The sequence below is a fragment of the Coptis chinensis genome, chromosome 8 (genome assembly GCF_015680905.1).
Source record: "Coptis chinensis isolate HL-2020 chromosome 8, ASM1568090v1, whole genome shotgun sequence".
Lineage (NCBI taxonomy): Eukaryota > Viridiplantae > Streptophyta > Magnoliopsida > Ranunculales > Ranunculaceae > Coptis > Coptis chinensis.
Genome location: NC_141463.1, coordinates 81,637,431 through 81,652,371, shown reverse-complemented (window position 1 = coordinate 81,652,371; position 14,941 = coordinate 81,637,431). Strand labels below are relative to the sequence as shown.

At 35.4% G+C, this 14,941-nt stretch overlaps 1 protein-coding gene and 1 long non-coding RNA gene across 2 annotated transcripts; both read right to left on the bottom strand.

The window, feature by feature from the left end:
• Positions 1 to 238: 238 nt before the first annotated feature.
• Positions 239 to 694, bottom strand: LOC147483461 (uncharacterized). Its single transcript, XM_086579570.1, has one exon. It carries the CDS (start codon positions 692 to 694, stop codon positions 239 to 241), a length of 456 nt encoding a protein of 151 aa, XP_086435696.1.
• A 6,827-nt stretch (positions 695 to 7,521) lies between these two features.
• On the bottom strand, positions 7,522 to 8,584 carry LOC147483460 (uncharacterized). Its single transcript, XR_015205803.1, has 3 exons — positions 8,411 to 8,584; positions 7,915 to 8,027; positions 7,522 to 7,798 (listed from the first exon to the last, which is right to left on the bottom strand). It is a non-coding gene; the product is annotated as an uncharacterized LOC147483460 (long non-coding RNA).
• Positions 8,585 to 14,941: the final 6,357 nt, after the last annotated feature.

Sequence of the window (14,941 nt, the reverse complement as noted above, 5' to 3'; positions counted from 1 at the left end):
AAAAGAAAGAGACAAGGATGAGGAGATTTCGATAGTCGGTGCTGTTTTTATTTAGTTTTATCTCGAACCGTGAAATTGGCTCTCTTCATGGATCTAAAAAAAATGGGTTGGCAAAGCCCAGGCCCAAAACAATATGGGGTGTTACATTAGTGGAGCTCTCACATAGACAGTAACTCGAGTGGCTCAACGCTTTCTTGTTGATAAGCTTGTCTTGTGTTGGTAAAGAACCTGCAAATAATTACCACATGGTAAAGGAATGTTTAGGAACCACCAACTTCCCCCACACCACCTTATACCATTTAACCTCTTCTCTAATCTTTCTCAAGGCCATATAAGCCGACTTAGAAGTGAAAGCACCTGTAACTGAAAGGGTCCAAACCACTCTATCTTTTTCAACAAAATTGTTGATTTGAACTTGTAGTTTAGCACTTCTCATATCCTCATCTTGAAGCATTCTAAATTTTTTGTTCCACATCCCATTTGAGAGAATGTGACTAACTCTCGTGTCAACTGGGAAGTCAAAGAGATTCCTAGCAGAAGCTTGAGTCAACAGAGGTTCATCTGTCAGCCAGGGGTCATGCCAGAACCATGTATCTTTGCCATTAGCTATAGTATACTTAATATACTTCCTAGCTGTCTTTCTGTGTTGTAAGACTCCTATCCATACCCATGAACAATCACTTGGGACCTTCATTATCCAAAAGTATTTGTCCTTTATTTGTTGCCTCCAAGTCCACTTAACCCAGATTGATTATTCTTTAGTAGCTATTCTGTACACAAATCCACAGTAAGACGTAGAATTCCAAGTCCTTGGATCAACAATACCCAATCTTCCTTATTCTTTTGAGTATCGCAACACATCATGGCTGGTATGGTGCATTTTGTGCTTCATCTTCAGACCAGTGAAGTAGACTAGTTTGGAGTATCTCAAAGATTTTGATGTGGTTCATCCTAGATTGTCTAGAGTTTGAATGTTGGGAGTTAAAGAAAGGAATGTAGACTCTTAGTTTAGGACTTGTTTAGTTTTTAGTTTATGAAGAACATTGAAAACTTAAGTTGTTTTGAAGATTAAATGACATGAATATTGAAAGAAAGTATTGAAATGAAAGATTGGAACAAAGAACAACAAAAGAATATTGATTGATTGAATAACAAAGCAAAATAACAAGATTGAAATGAAGAAAAATAAAATAAAAATGACTTGAAAGAAAAAAAAAACTAGAAATTAAATCCTACATGACACTAGATTAAGTCTAGGTGCATTCTCTCTCCCTAACTTTTAGTTTATATACCCATACTTTATGCCTTTTACTGATTTGCCCTTCTCCATTATATTTGAGACACCTCACCATTTACTTTATGCTTTTGCTTTTTGATTTCTTCTTGATCAAGGTAGGTTTTGGAGAATTCCATATTTTTAGATAAGGACCTCCATCTTTGGTCTTTTGAGTTGAGGGTTTTGACTTTGACTTTGATTTTGACTTTTTCAACACTTTTTCATAGCAACTTCTGGTCTTCATAATAAGAGTGATTAAGACTCCTTTTGGTGCTAAGACGCAGCTTTTATGATAAGTGGTTTGAATTTCTCTATAACTTGAAAAATACAATAAAAACTATGAGTTGTCTTTTTATTAAACGTAAGAAGGGCTGTAATGTAGTAATATAAGGGTAATAAAACGCACATTTGGGAGCTGATCACCACCCCCAAATAGTATCTTACATGTCCTCAAGTAAGGATGAGAGAAAAAACTAAGATCACAAATGAGTGATTTATTATAAGTTATACTAATCTCGTTTCGCAAAGTGCAATTGCATTGACCGTATGCAATAAGGCCTTAAACCACTAGGAATTCTCTAGTGGACGAGCTTTAAGTCTCGTGGGAGTTTTCCAGTGAAGGTACTCACAAACTTCTTCCATTTAGTACAAATGGTCTTGTTTCCTTATTTATTCTCAGAAATCCATACATCTTATTAGCTGGGAATAAGGACAAACTCCTTTGAACTTATAATAACATATGTATAGTAATTTAACCATCTAAAGATAAATGTGCAAAACATGAGCAATGAAATACAAAAGCAAAGTCATTTCTGAGACTTTTGGAGAGCGTCCTTAAGGTGGGTTCTCACAGGGGTGTGTTGCAATCACAACTCTCTAATATATTTACTCAAGGTTTGTTCTCTCAAGTGCTGCAGCGGGCACTTATATTCCTCGCATACTCAAATGACGTCCAAAGAAATCGGGGTCGATTGATCACGCTTGCCATTTACTATCACACCATCCTATTCCTAATTGAGCTAGATGTCTTTTATTAGGAGTTACAAGGCTAAGGTGATGGTTTAGAAATAAAAAGGAAGGAAAAAACAAAATTTGATAAGTTGAAAAATTGGGTCTTCACGATATTTGTAACCAGAGAAGAACCTTATTTTGTTCTTTTGCTTCCGAATTGCGATACATTCTTTTAGCCCTTTGGCTTTGGGACTCCATATGATTTTGACTTTGGGAGATTCGATATCATCTCTTTTTGATTTTGAACTTTTGGGAGATTCAATTTTTGACTCCTTTGATTTTTTGGAGTGGTGGTTTTTTGTGGGTCTTTCTTTTCTTTTCTTTTCGAAGCAATTAACTGATTTGTTTTTGTACAAGGTCTTCTCTTCTCTTTTTTTGATATCCATCTAGTTCTCAACTCGTCAGCTGGGTAAGCTTTTTATTGTGTGTTGTAACGGGTTAGGAATTTTTGGTGAAGAATAAAAAGGCTTTTAGAAAATGGTGAAGGCTCAAGAGGGGTAACTAGAGGAAAAACTATCTTTTTGGGGTTTTAACGTTTATTTGGCTATATCGATCCAAAAAGGGCCTAAATTCTCTCTTAGGATATGGCGTGGTGATCAAGCAAGTGGACATGTGGTCTTTCTATACGGACATTGAAGCTTTAGACAGTAGTGAGTATACTTCAAAAAGTTTGTTTAAGAGTGAGGTTCATCCTAAATTGTTTAGAGTTTGAGTGAGGGAGATGTGAAGAAGAAAGGTAAACTCTTGTATGGATTAGAATGGTTATAAGCTAATGAAAACATTGAAAGCATTGGTTGTTGTATTGAAATGACTTGAAAACATTGAAAGTAAAGATTGATTAAAACTTGAAACAAGAACAAGTAAACAAGATTGAAGATTGAAACTTGGAACAAGAACAAGTAAATAAGATTGAAATAAGAATAAGTAGATAACAAGTTGATTGAAATAAAATAAAACAACAAGAAAGTAAAAACATGAATTGAAAATACTAGACAAGAAATTAAACAAACCAAATAGTTTGGATCCTAAGACAATGGATGGTTTCTCTCTCCCTTGCTTTTTGATTATATACCCCTACTTTTGCCTTTTACAGATTTGTCATTCTCCATTATAAATTAGACACCTTACACTTCACTTTTGACTTTTGCTTTATGGTTTCTTCATGACTAAGATAGGTTTAGGGAGAAATTCATAATTAGAGATAAGGGCCTCCATCTCTGGTCTTCTGATTTGAGGGCTTTGACTTTTGACTTTGACCGGTTGACTTTGACTTTTTTTGCACTTTTCCATAGCAGCTACTGGTCTTCATAATAAGCGTGATTAAGACTCCTTTTGGTGCTAAGACACGACTTTTATGATAAGTGGTCTAAAATACTCTTTAACCTGAAAAAGACAATAAAAGCTATGAGTTGTCTTATCGTTAAGCGTAAGAGGGACTGCAATGTAGCAATATAAAGGTAATAAAACACACATTTGGGAGCTGATTAGACATCCTTTGTGTCATCACTCAATATTCATTCAGATGAGGCTTTTGGCTAGATTCTCACAGGATATGGAACTTAATTGTTCTAACCTTGGTCTCAGAAACTCACTGCTATATACAAACAAATGTTGATGTATGTCATTCATGAAAAGATGCAGAAACTATTGTACGTATATTATGATAGGGTTATATACTAAAAGCATTACTTTTGTATTAACTCTAATTCTTTATATTTTGAATGAGAATCATATAGGCAAATGTTATGCATATTATATATGTTATTAGTTACATGCATGTGTCTAATACTTTATGTTATAGATGATATGGTGTGAACACACAGAAGATCATATCATCAGTACCTTATAAAATATAAGTAATCGTTCACAACCTAGATGGATTTGGACAAACTATTGGTACGGTTGTAGTATAATCTGGTATTAGTCTATCTTGACTATAAGATTACACTAGTACACTTTGTGTGTATTGAACAGGACCAAGTGAGGTTATTTCTCTTTATACTGACTACATAAGAGAACAAACGCCTCTGTTATTATGGATGCTTGTCCTCCTAATCCGGATATAATAACGGGCACTTACATGCATTGTACATTGCTTTAAATCATCAATGAGTGAGATTCATTTGTGAATCAACAAACTCGATGGATTGGGTAATGACATTGTATGTAAGGTGTGCTATTGATTATAGAAGGAATCCGTGTCCCGCAAGAAGTCGGGTTGATGATGTCCCCTTGAGGAGCTCAAAAAGATTGTCATGTAAACCCTACAGGTGGATTTATTCCGACATGACAATGAGGTTGAGTGGTACTACTCAAGGACATAAAAAGTTGATTAATGTAGTTGTCAGTAACTTGACTTAATCAACGGACATTTGATATCTTAAACACAGGGAGATCAACGAGCATATAATATGGAGCCCATAAACGCTGACACGTAATTTGGGATTAGGGCGGTAGTGCAACAATGGCCTTTAGTGGAATAAGCCATTTGTTGTCGGACTTGGGCCGTGTGTTCTGAGCGAACATGGGAAGCCCAAGCCCGTCAGGAGGCCCAACCCTAATTTCTCCTCATGGTCCCTATTGTAGCCTATAAATAGAATAATCTCTCTCTGGCTGAAATTCACTATTCATCTGAACAGAAAAAGAGGCAAGGAAAGATAGATCCAAAATTGGATCTAGCTTTGTGAGAAAGAAGGGGATTGGTAGATCGTTATCCACACAACGTCCAATCTATTCTAAAGGAATACAACAGAAGATCAAGGGGTTGATTTTGGATTTGATAAAGCTTGGATTTTCAGAGTTATCTAAATCGGATTCAAAGGTATGTTTTCTATTCAAAATCGTGAGAACCCCATTGATTCCGCTGCGCGTGGTTCTCGCGGTTTGTAGAAATATTGGTTCTGAAATAATGGTTCCTACATATTAGTCTAAGTTCAAAGAACGAATCCTTACTCTATTGCTATAATGAGACTTTTAAAATTTTTATTCATCATAGAAAAGGAAACAAGACTTTTTAATACTAAACAAAAAAATATTTTTGGTCTTTTTTCAATTTTCTTTTTAGAAATGAAGAATTATACTATTATATCTACTATATAGAAAATTGCATAGTTTTTGCAAAATCTTACTATACCCCCAGATAGAACTATGCTTTGTCCTCAAAGTATGAAGAGATAAGAAAAGAGATTACCATAGAAATATGAGCAAAAATGGTGATACACCTGTATTCTGTTCTTCATGATGAAAATACACCACCCCCAAATAAGTTTGGTGCATGGGTTGTTTGATATAGAACGAGAAATACATGGTTTATTATATTAGGGATAATTATTCTACTATGAAATCTTTTTGGGTTTTTGTATTTTTGAAAGCATGCATGAAAGAAAAATGGAAAAATTTGGCATGATGTATCTGTATTACCTTCTACTCATATACCAAATTCCACAAGAAAACAAATAAAACAAGCATATATAATATTAAACATATAATTAAACGTCATAATAAAGAAAAATAAAATAACAAACAACTAAAGATTATAAACTATTTATATGGACACTAGGGAGATGCCTAGTCAGAATCCGTGCGTGACTCGTCTCAACGTCGAGAATATCCTTCCCCTTAATGATGTCGGGTCCTAACGTGTCTATCACTATGTGGGAGCGTGTATCTAATGCTCTACAGTGTTCTAGTGACACTGTGCTAAAAATGTCGCTGCTCCTGCTGGAAGGACCGCTGCTCCTCTCTAAGGGTCTGATGTTCCTTTCTGATAATCTGATGTTCCACTATGATGACTCCCTGAGTTTGCCTGAGCTGGTGGAGGTACGAATACAGAATCCTCTGGCCTCCATGGAGGAAGTGAATTCCGTCTATGGGCTGAGTGAACTGTCGAGTGATATCTTCAGCTGAAGTAATCCACCTTCTCAGTTGGGCGTGCTTGCTCGGCGGCAGGTGGAAGCCAAAATTTCTGGACCCAGTAGGCATAGATAGGACCTGTGGTAGCGTCCTTGACCTCCACCAGGGCGTCTGTAGCCTCGAACCCCTAGTGCTACATGATCCTGGTGACTAGCATTGGTAGAAGAGTGGTGGACTTCTTGAGTTTATAGAGTTGCTCCCAAACGAAGGTGATGATGCAGAAGATGCTCTTTTGCTCTTGAAGAATCCATTGAATATGGAGCATCACCTTACTCATATCAAAAGGCTTGGCTGAGCCTAGCAGGTTGTAGGCTATCTACTGAGATACTGCCAATTGATTCCTTCGCAGCGAACTCTAAAACGTGCAGTGAGACTTGGGGTTTTTCACCCCCTCCAGAAGTGTCTCTACCATCATCACATCGATGGTCTTGTTATTTGGGGACTGTTCCGTCTGAACATAAGCCTTTATAGGAATCCCCAAAACTCCACTCACCACCTCCTTGGTGAGCTCAAGCAAGCGACCATCCTTGACAACCGTGATGCGGTCATCCTCCCCTCTAAGCATACAGTTATAAAATGAAAGAGTGAGACAGAGAGAATAAGTTGCACCTTCCAACAAAACCAAGTGTTCTCATCCTCTTCTTTTAATCTCAGCCTTGAAGTGCACTTCAAATATATCGGAATTGAAGAGGTTTTGAAAATTTTGTCCTGGCACGATTTTAAGAACTCGAGTCATTTAGAGTAGGGATTGATAGGGGTTGAAAATGGAGCAGGTTGTGAAAAAGTTAGGTGGTGGTGTGTATGGGTGAACGGGCGGTCGCGAGTTGGCTTGGGCGGCTAGGGTTGGGGATTTTTGTGAGGAAGAAGATGGGATGTGGCACTACACCAGAAAATGCGTTTACTAACGGTTATATCCGTTAGTTCTGGGGCGTCACTCTCACGTACTTAGGACAAATTTAGTAACGGATATAACTGTTACTAATAATAATTTTAGTAACGGTTATATTCGTTACTAAAATTCTTTGTAACAGATAGCCAACTGTTGGTAGCCGATTAAATTTGTCATTTCTAACGGATATATCCATTAGTATTTACTAACTATTGTTTGTAACGGAAATATCCATTACTAATGGTCGATATATTTTTTTTTTAAAAATCAGTTTTAATTTTGGGGATACTTGCACCCCCTACAAGAAACAGTTAGTACTCCACGTGACTTTGGGTTGGCATCCATTGTACAATCTACCAAATCTTACAAAACAGACAACTTTTATAAAAAATAAATAAAAATCAACCAAGTAATAACAATATAAAACCACTTATATTCATCCACAAATTACACCAACTCTACCATTCAAATAATTTAACAAACATATATATTACAACCTCAACGATGAACTTCAAATAATACTTCTAGTGTATTTTATTCATCCACAAAGTAAACTACTTGCAAAAGAATCCATCTCTGTGCTCTCATTACCTTGTTTGTGATTTATACTTTGTGTCGTCTAAAAGAGATTCCTCTTTGCTAGGAATAAAATACTGTGAACCCACCTCATTATTCTCCTGAACATTTTCGAACTCATTTCGAGATGAAACCTGCATTTCAATCATGTATCGGTTTTAATACTATGGAAGCAAACAACTCAGTTCTTTAGCAGAAGAACAATAATTTAATAATGGAGGAAAAAGTATCGGCAGTTTGAATAAAATACCTTGTTTTTTACTAGTGTAGAACAAAGTTCAGGAGAGAGCATTGTCTTTGTGTCCATTCAAACATCACACTATCAAAAGCATCTGCAAGTTTGGACTAAATATCCATTTTCTCCTTCAAGAATAAAACAATAAGAAAGTAAGGCATCAAACAAGAATAACCATGGCCAAATACTCTCACTAGACCACTTGTATATATCAAATGGATTATGAGTTTATATAACTGAAGTGAAAACTGACAAAGTTATTTCAGGATTTTATTCATACTTGACTGGTTCAATAAAATCAAGAAAATCGACATTAAGTAATAAAAAACTAGGGGATGGGATGGGATTATGGAAATTCCTAATATATCTCTAATTATTAAAATAGAAGCACAAGGTCTAAATCAACACTCTTAAGGAAATTGTTGGAATCCAAACCCAATTCAATAACATTGCAAGTTTGCAACTAACATTATGTTTTGTCTCCTGAAACAAAACAGATGTGAAGGCCTACCTTATTCTAGAAATCCATGAAGGTTCAACGTTTCATGGTGGGCATATTCTTTTCCCTTGACAGTTCTGGGTATGGCTTCAATGGAGTACGCAAGAGAGGTCAAAGACAGAGTAGCGGATGCATCCCCAAGATGATAGCAAGTAAGCAATTTGAAAAAAAAAATGAAATAGTCGTACAATGGAAAAGAAACTTATATTATCGGAATTAGAGAAGGATACACCTTCATTTGTTAGATTCTGTAACCAAACAAATGCAAGAAAACATGTTTCAATTCCATTCTTATTTCTGGGATCTAAAGAAACTTACATCACTGGTCCTATCAAAAGACCATGACATCCAAAAATGACCATCTACATATGTTAGTATATGGCCTCTAGTTTTCTATGGCTGTCTCGGTAAGGTTTGAATGTAGCTGACAACAAGTTTGACATTCATGTTTGGAAATCAATTATGTCCTCTGTAATCACCTGCAACCAGATTCCTAGTTTCAACTTCCAACATAACGTGGTCCCGGATACACTTTGTTATGTTTTTTTTTCTACAACTTATTAAACCTAATCAATCACAAATGAGAACCTTCTTGCTCTTCTGATTTCGACAATGACTTGGAATTTTGTTCTTTGTAAGAAGAATTGGCTCAGACTTATGTATTAATTTATGCCCATTTAAGCTTTAAAACATATTGGAGGTAAAAAAGAAGACTATCTATATATCCACAGTAAAACATTAGAACTGAATAGAAGGCTCACCAGTAGGAACACCACATCTAAGACAAGAAAATGGAGCAACTTGCATGGTGTCTCTGCCACTAATTTTGATGGATCATGATCATTCTGAAAGAAGCAAAGACCAATGATACGCGAAACACCGACTACTTTTGCACCTTCTGCAACCTATTGGATTACAAACAAACAAAGAAATAAAGAATAAATAACACTAACTATAGCCTGTGTAGTACTAGAAGGTAATATGAAACAGTGTTTTGACTTATTGCAAGACCAATGGTGCCAAGACCAAATATAGCCACAATGGAACCTGCTTCAACCTTTGCTGTGTTCCATACTGCCCCAAGTCATTTGAGCACATTGCAAGTAAGGTTCCTCCAAAGATACGCTCAGCAGAAAATGTTGGTTGTACAATCTTCTTCTCCTTAAACATAAAAGATCTATTAAAATCCATTAATACGCTCCAAAGATACGCTCAGTAGTAAGTTACATCAATATGACTGTAACTTAGAATCACTCCAAGATAAAGTAATCTAGAAGCAAGCATGACTTCAAAGAATTCCAAACCACAAGAGATTATACAAATAATTAAAAATCATCCATGCATACAAATAACGTCACTTGAATGTGTCAAGAAGTTATATCTTGGTTGAAAACAAAAGTATATTGAACACAAACTCAATGACATGGAATATATTTCAAGTGAAGAAAGATAACATTACTCATGCGAATATCATAATAGGACACCTAGATGAATGTGCATGTCAAGACTTCACAATCATAACCTGTTAAGGTTTAAATACATTACATCTATGGATACAATCATTAGTGGGCTAAACATAGACAATAATAAAGAGGTCCTCTCTTCTGACATTAGGCAAAACACAAGCGCAAATACCACAGAACGAAAACAACTAAGTTATAATAGTTCTTTACTAAGTCTATTTGCATGAAACATGCATAGGATCGGATTAGGAAGAGTAAGCCCAATATCAAAACAAAGTACAAAAGAAAAAACCATGTTCCAACACAAACTCACCTTTTGTATCCCATGATACATAAGACTAGATTCTATTGCTGATCGGGCAGTACTTGCTTCTCCATACGTCATCCATTTGTACATTTACGTGCAAAGTATAAATAAAAATTAGGATAATGAAATTTCAATTATGAACTTAGAAACAAAAAATGCAAAAAAAATTGGAATGTAAACATACTCTCCAGCTGTTCCGTCCACTCGAATTCATGTGCCCAAATTTTGTTATCTTGGAATGTTTCAACTGCGGGCCTATGTTAACAATTGTATAGACAGTGTTTTCAAAGTTTCAATTCAGGTAAATGTAGCAGTAGATAATTATTTTGAGGAAAGATCAATTGTATAATTAAACTAAACAATTTAGATGAGTAACTGAGAAGAACAAATGAATACTCACACAAAATTGTCATGCAAAGTTCCAATTTCATAATGGTATTAACAAGCTTCAAAGAAGAGCGTGCTAATCTGAATCAAGAAACAATATATTAACCAACAGACACAAGGAAACAGGTAGGAGCTACTAGTTAAAAACCCAAAAAGTAAGCTTACCTTGACATGTCTTACCTATCTTTCTGTGAAATTAATCCTTCTTGTAATTATCACAGATTTCATTTGACTGTACCAAAATCAGTACAGAAACAGAAACATAACAATTAGCAAATCATTCAGATTTAACTTTAATTACGTGCTGCACAAAGTAATTTGCATTTATCTGTTTTATTGTTACTTCAATTCAAACTTGACATTCATACTTCCTTTCACTTTTATAAATGGTTCTAATTTGTTCATATCCCTTCTGAAATCCTAGTAATAAGAAGAATAAAACTTACAGATTTGGTCGACAATAAATTACTTATAACAAGTTCATAGCAAGAGTGAGAAGCCCAAGTAAGACCAGAGAGTAATATGCAAACATCACATCCGAGTTATCAACAAGTGCAAAAATATATCATTATCTTCAGTAAATGACATCATAAATGATAAGAGAGTCAAATCAGTGGTGTATCCACTCTTCTGGTGAAATTGATAGGAATATAGATATGAGCACTTTGTACTATCAAAATAAAACCTCCTTCAACAAAATAGAAAACTCCAGTACTCTATAGCATATGATAGTAGCTATATGACATATTACAACCAGCAACCCAGCAAGGGTAGTAGCAAAGAACATACTTAAAAAATCCTAACACAATACTTGGTGGAAGACAGTTATTAAAAGTTCATCCACCCATGAGTGCACACATGGGCTTGAAGTGTCATGTCAATCAATTGTTTAACCATTAATTAAAAAAATCACTTACGAAGAAAGAAAAACACCAAACTTCATACCTGCATTTTCGTACCGCATCCTCAAAGCTATTTCAATCATGCAAGCCTTTTGCAGTCTCCACCAAAGCCTGCCTTCATCATGTATGTAGGGGTTCAAGATTTAAAGGGTAGACCAGACCTGAATATGTATTTTTTGAACATGGCTAGTTATTTATTAATATATAGTACAAAGAATGTCCAAGGGAGAAGAGCATATTAATTATCACACCTAATCAATCATAGTAACAACTTGACGAAGATATAAATAAAATCCAGTAGTTGAAAAGATGAGTCAAAGAAAGAAACCCCCAAGTAATTTATATATATAAAAAATCTTTGTTAAAAAGTAGTCTACCTTCATATAATCTGATTTCAGTAACCAAGATTCTTCATATAGTCTACTTTTATTTATAGAAAGAACAATCATAACACCAGTATGGCCATCCCCATCCCCATCCCCATACTGTTATTATCCCTCCCCCTTTCGTATAAACCACGTCCACCTTATCTCCAAGTAGGAGCAATAAAACCCAAGTACACCTTACGTCTTTAAGAGTAAGACACATCATGCTACAATTAGACCCTATATGCAAATGACCAGTCCTACCTTAGGACTAAAGTGTTTCCACTACCCCCTACTAACTTTAGTAGTAAAAGTATTCCTTGCTGCCTATGATTAGAGCTACTACGAACATTGTACTTTGGGGCCAAATTTTCAAAATTAACCCATTGTTTGGTTCATATTGCTTACGCATATGAGTTAAAGAAACAAACATAATTATTTCAGTACAATGCATATTAAAAGCTAAAGAAGATAACTATAAGAAGTGGGCATTGAAAAAAATATATAAAACTGAATCATGCAAGCTAGCTTGATAGGTAAACATCAGGAGCAAATTAAAGTAAAAAAAAATCACACCACACCAATAACGCATTATTGGAACAGATAACAAAGAAAGGTGCATGAATTGGTAGTCCCATGGATACATACCGTCTCAGTTTTGTATGGTATTGCAGTATATTCTGATGCCTCAAGTGACTCAGTCGAGCGATTTCCCATCAGAACATCAAAATCAGGTAGTGTTACTCGTAAAAAGTGAATTTTAACCATAACCCAAGTTACGTACCAACTACCAACACTTGAATATCACTTCTAAAAATTCCTTCGATAACAATAGAAAAAGGATTAATATTTAGAAGCCATATATAATTTAGAACAAGTTCCCATAAGGGGCAGTTTAACTTACCTACCCCAAATTGAAAAACCCAAAAAGAAAATAATTAGAATTTTGTGCGCAAACAAATTAGAGGAGAGAGAAATCAGACCGAAAATGGGGTTATACCTGATTCGTCTTCCTCCTTCAAGCTATCCTCCTCGATCTGGTTCGTCTGATTCGTCGCCCCTAAACCATAGAAGAAAAAGAGAAATTTCAAATTTAACCGGCCGCCTTCCTCTTTTGACTGATAGATCTGGAACCCTTCATTGTTTGAGAGGAGGAGAGTGAAGGGAGACGAGCTTGAGAGAAGAGAAATGTACCCTTTCGGATTTTAGACTCTATTTAATTTCTATTAGGGCATCTCCAATGGGGGGGGGGGGGGGAAACAGTATATTTACACTTTTAATTGCTAAAAAACTCTTTTTAATAGGGAATAGATCGGGTGGGAAATTCCTCATCCCGCTATTAGTTAATAAAAAAACCTGGAGGTCACTTATAGTAATGTCTGTTTAACTTAAAAGCTTGTACGTCACTTCAACTCACGTTTGAAGCTTTATTTTTCTGTTTGCGACAGTCTAAGTCCGTCGCTCACTGATTTACAACTATTGCAAAACTCAAACGTTACTTTGAATAACGTATGAAAGTGGACCACTATTTGTTTTAATCTTTTGCGACGGACCAAACCCATCATTTTTCATTATTTTAAATGGGTTGTGACAGTTTAAGTCTGTTGTTATCTATTTTTACACATTTGCCTCCACCTACCATTGGAAGAGCCACAAATAGTAAATATACACTTTATGTATTTGGGAGTTAAATAGAGTGTATAATCCTAATGGCGCCTATGTAGAGGTGGATTTTTACACTCTCCATTGGAGATGCCCTTAAGTATCTTATTTCCACTTACGGGCATTTCTAATGGATACAATTGTTACCAAAAATTAGAAAATAAAAAAATCCTTAGAAAATAAATAAAAAAAGGGAAAATAGATGTACAGTAACAGATAACGGAATGCCTAACGCTTCTATCCGTAAGAAAGCTAGTGACGGATATAAGTACTGTTACACATGGAAAATTTGCCCTGTTACAAAATGGCCATTTTGGTGTAGTGTGGGCAGTCGTGTGGGCTAAAATAGATTTGATGGGACGTGCCTCACATGTGCCTTTTAAGTGAAAATGAAATTTTGGCCCAAGTCCAAATAAAATCAGAAAATTCCGATCTTGTCCTCAGTGCCTTGCCAACTTCAAGAGCCGATCTGCGCTTCGTTACTTGTCCGATCTTGAACCGTGAGGTACCAAAACGATCAACATCGAAAATGTAACATATAACGATATAGGGTACACTCACATCCAATGGTGGATAAAAATAGATGAAGGAAAGAAACAAAAAGGAACTGTAGGGAAACATGTACAGACAACAGAAGGAAAAATTTAATTAATTTTTTTGGGTTTTGAATAAATTTGATTGAAATTTTTAAAAAGGTGGGTCGTTTTAAGTCAGATCCCCAAGACTTAGAAGTTTTTAAAAAAATGAGTCAATCCCAACCAGAAGGTTGGATTACTCTCCTCAGCTGTGCTCAATGAGGTGGCTGGCACATGAAAACTTTGAAAATTGAATTTTCACTATGAGGTTGAAGACCGAGACAAGTTGGTGTTTGACAATTCGAGCACTAACCTTCTCTCATAGCTCGTCTCTTACGTGCGTATAAATTCTTACCTAAACTAGGAATGATTTTTGGTATATGTGTCCACATATTTAGTTGCAGTTATGTAGGAAGTGCTTGCACACGATCATTGAAACTTATCCATCTAGTCTTGCTAGGTGGAGGGTTTTTGTTTGTTACAGAAGACATTTTTGAAAAGTTTTTAGAGAGAGATAGATTGAGAAGGGGAAAAAATTTAAAAGAAAGGGGAATTTTTTTGAATTTTTTTTACAAGTTTGAGTCTTTTAAGGTAAGATTCTCGAGACAAAATAGAGAGTTGGAGGCAAAAGATAGAATTAAACAGAGAATAGTATCACTTTGGATTACTCTATTTGTTTAATTTTCGTTTGGAGACGCCTCATTTTTTTTTTAGTTGGTTTTCTCAAACAAAAGGTATCTCTAACCATATAGAGGTTTTGACAAGAAGATAAAATTATACGTGAATCCAATATCATTTTGGTTACTCCGGGGCATATAACTTTCATTTTTATATCCTTTAGTTTTGAAAAGTATGGAAAGATGTTTTAAGAAACTTGTACTC

What these genes read in the sequence shown, in the direction of transcription:
- LOC147483461 (XM_086579570.1), bottom strand. Translation starts at nt 694, where the DNA reads ATGAAGGTCCCAAGTGATTGTTCATGGGTATGGATAGGAGTCTTACAA.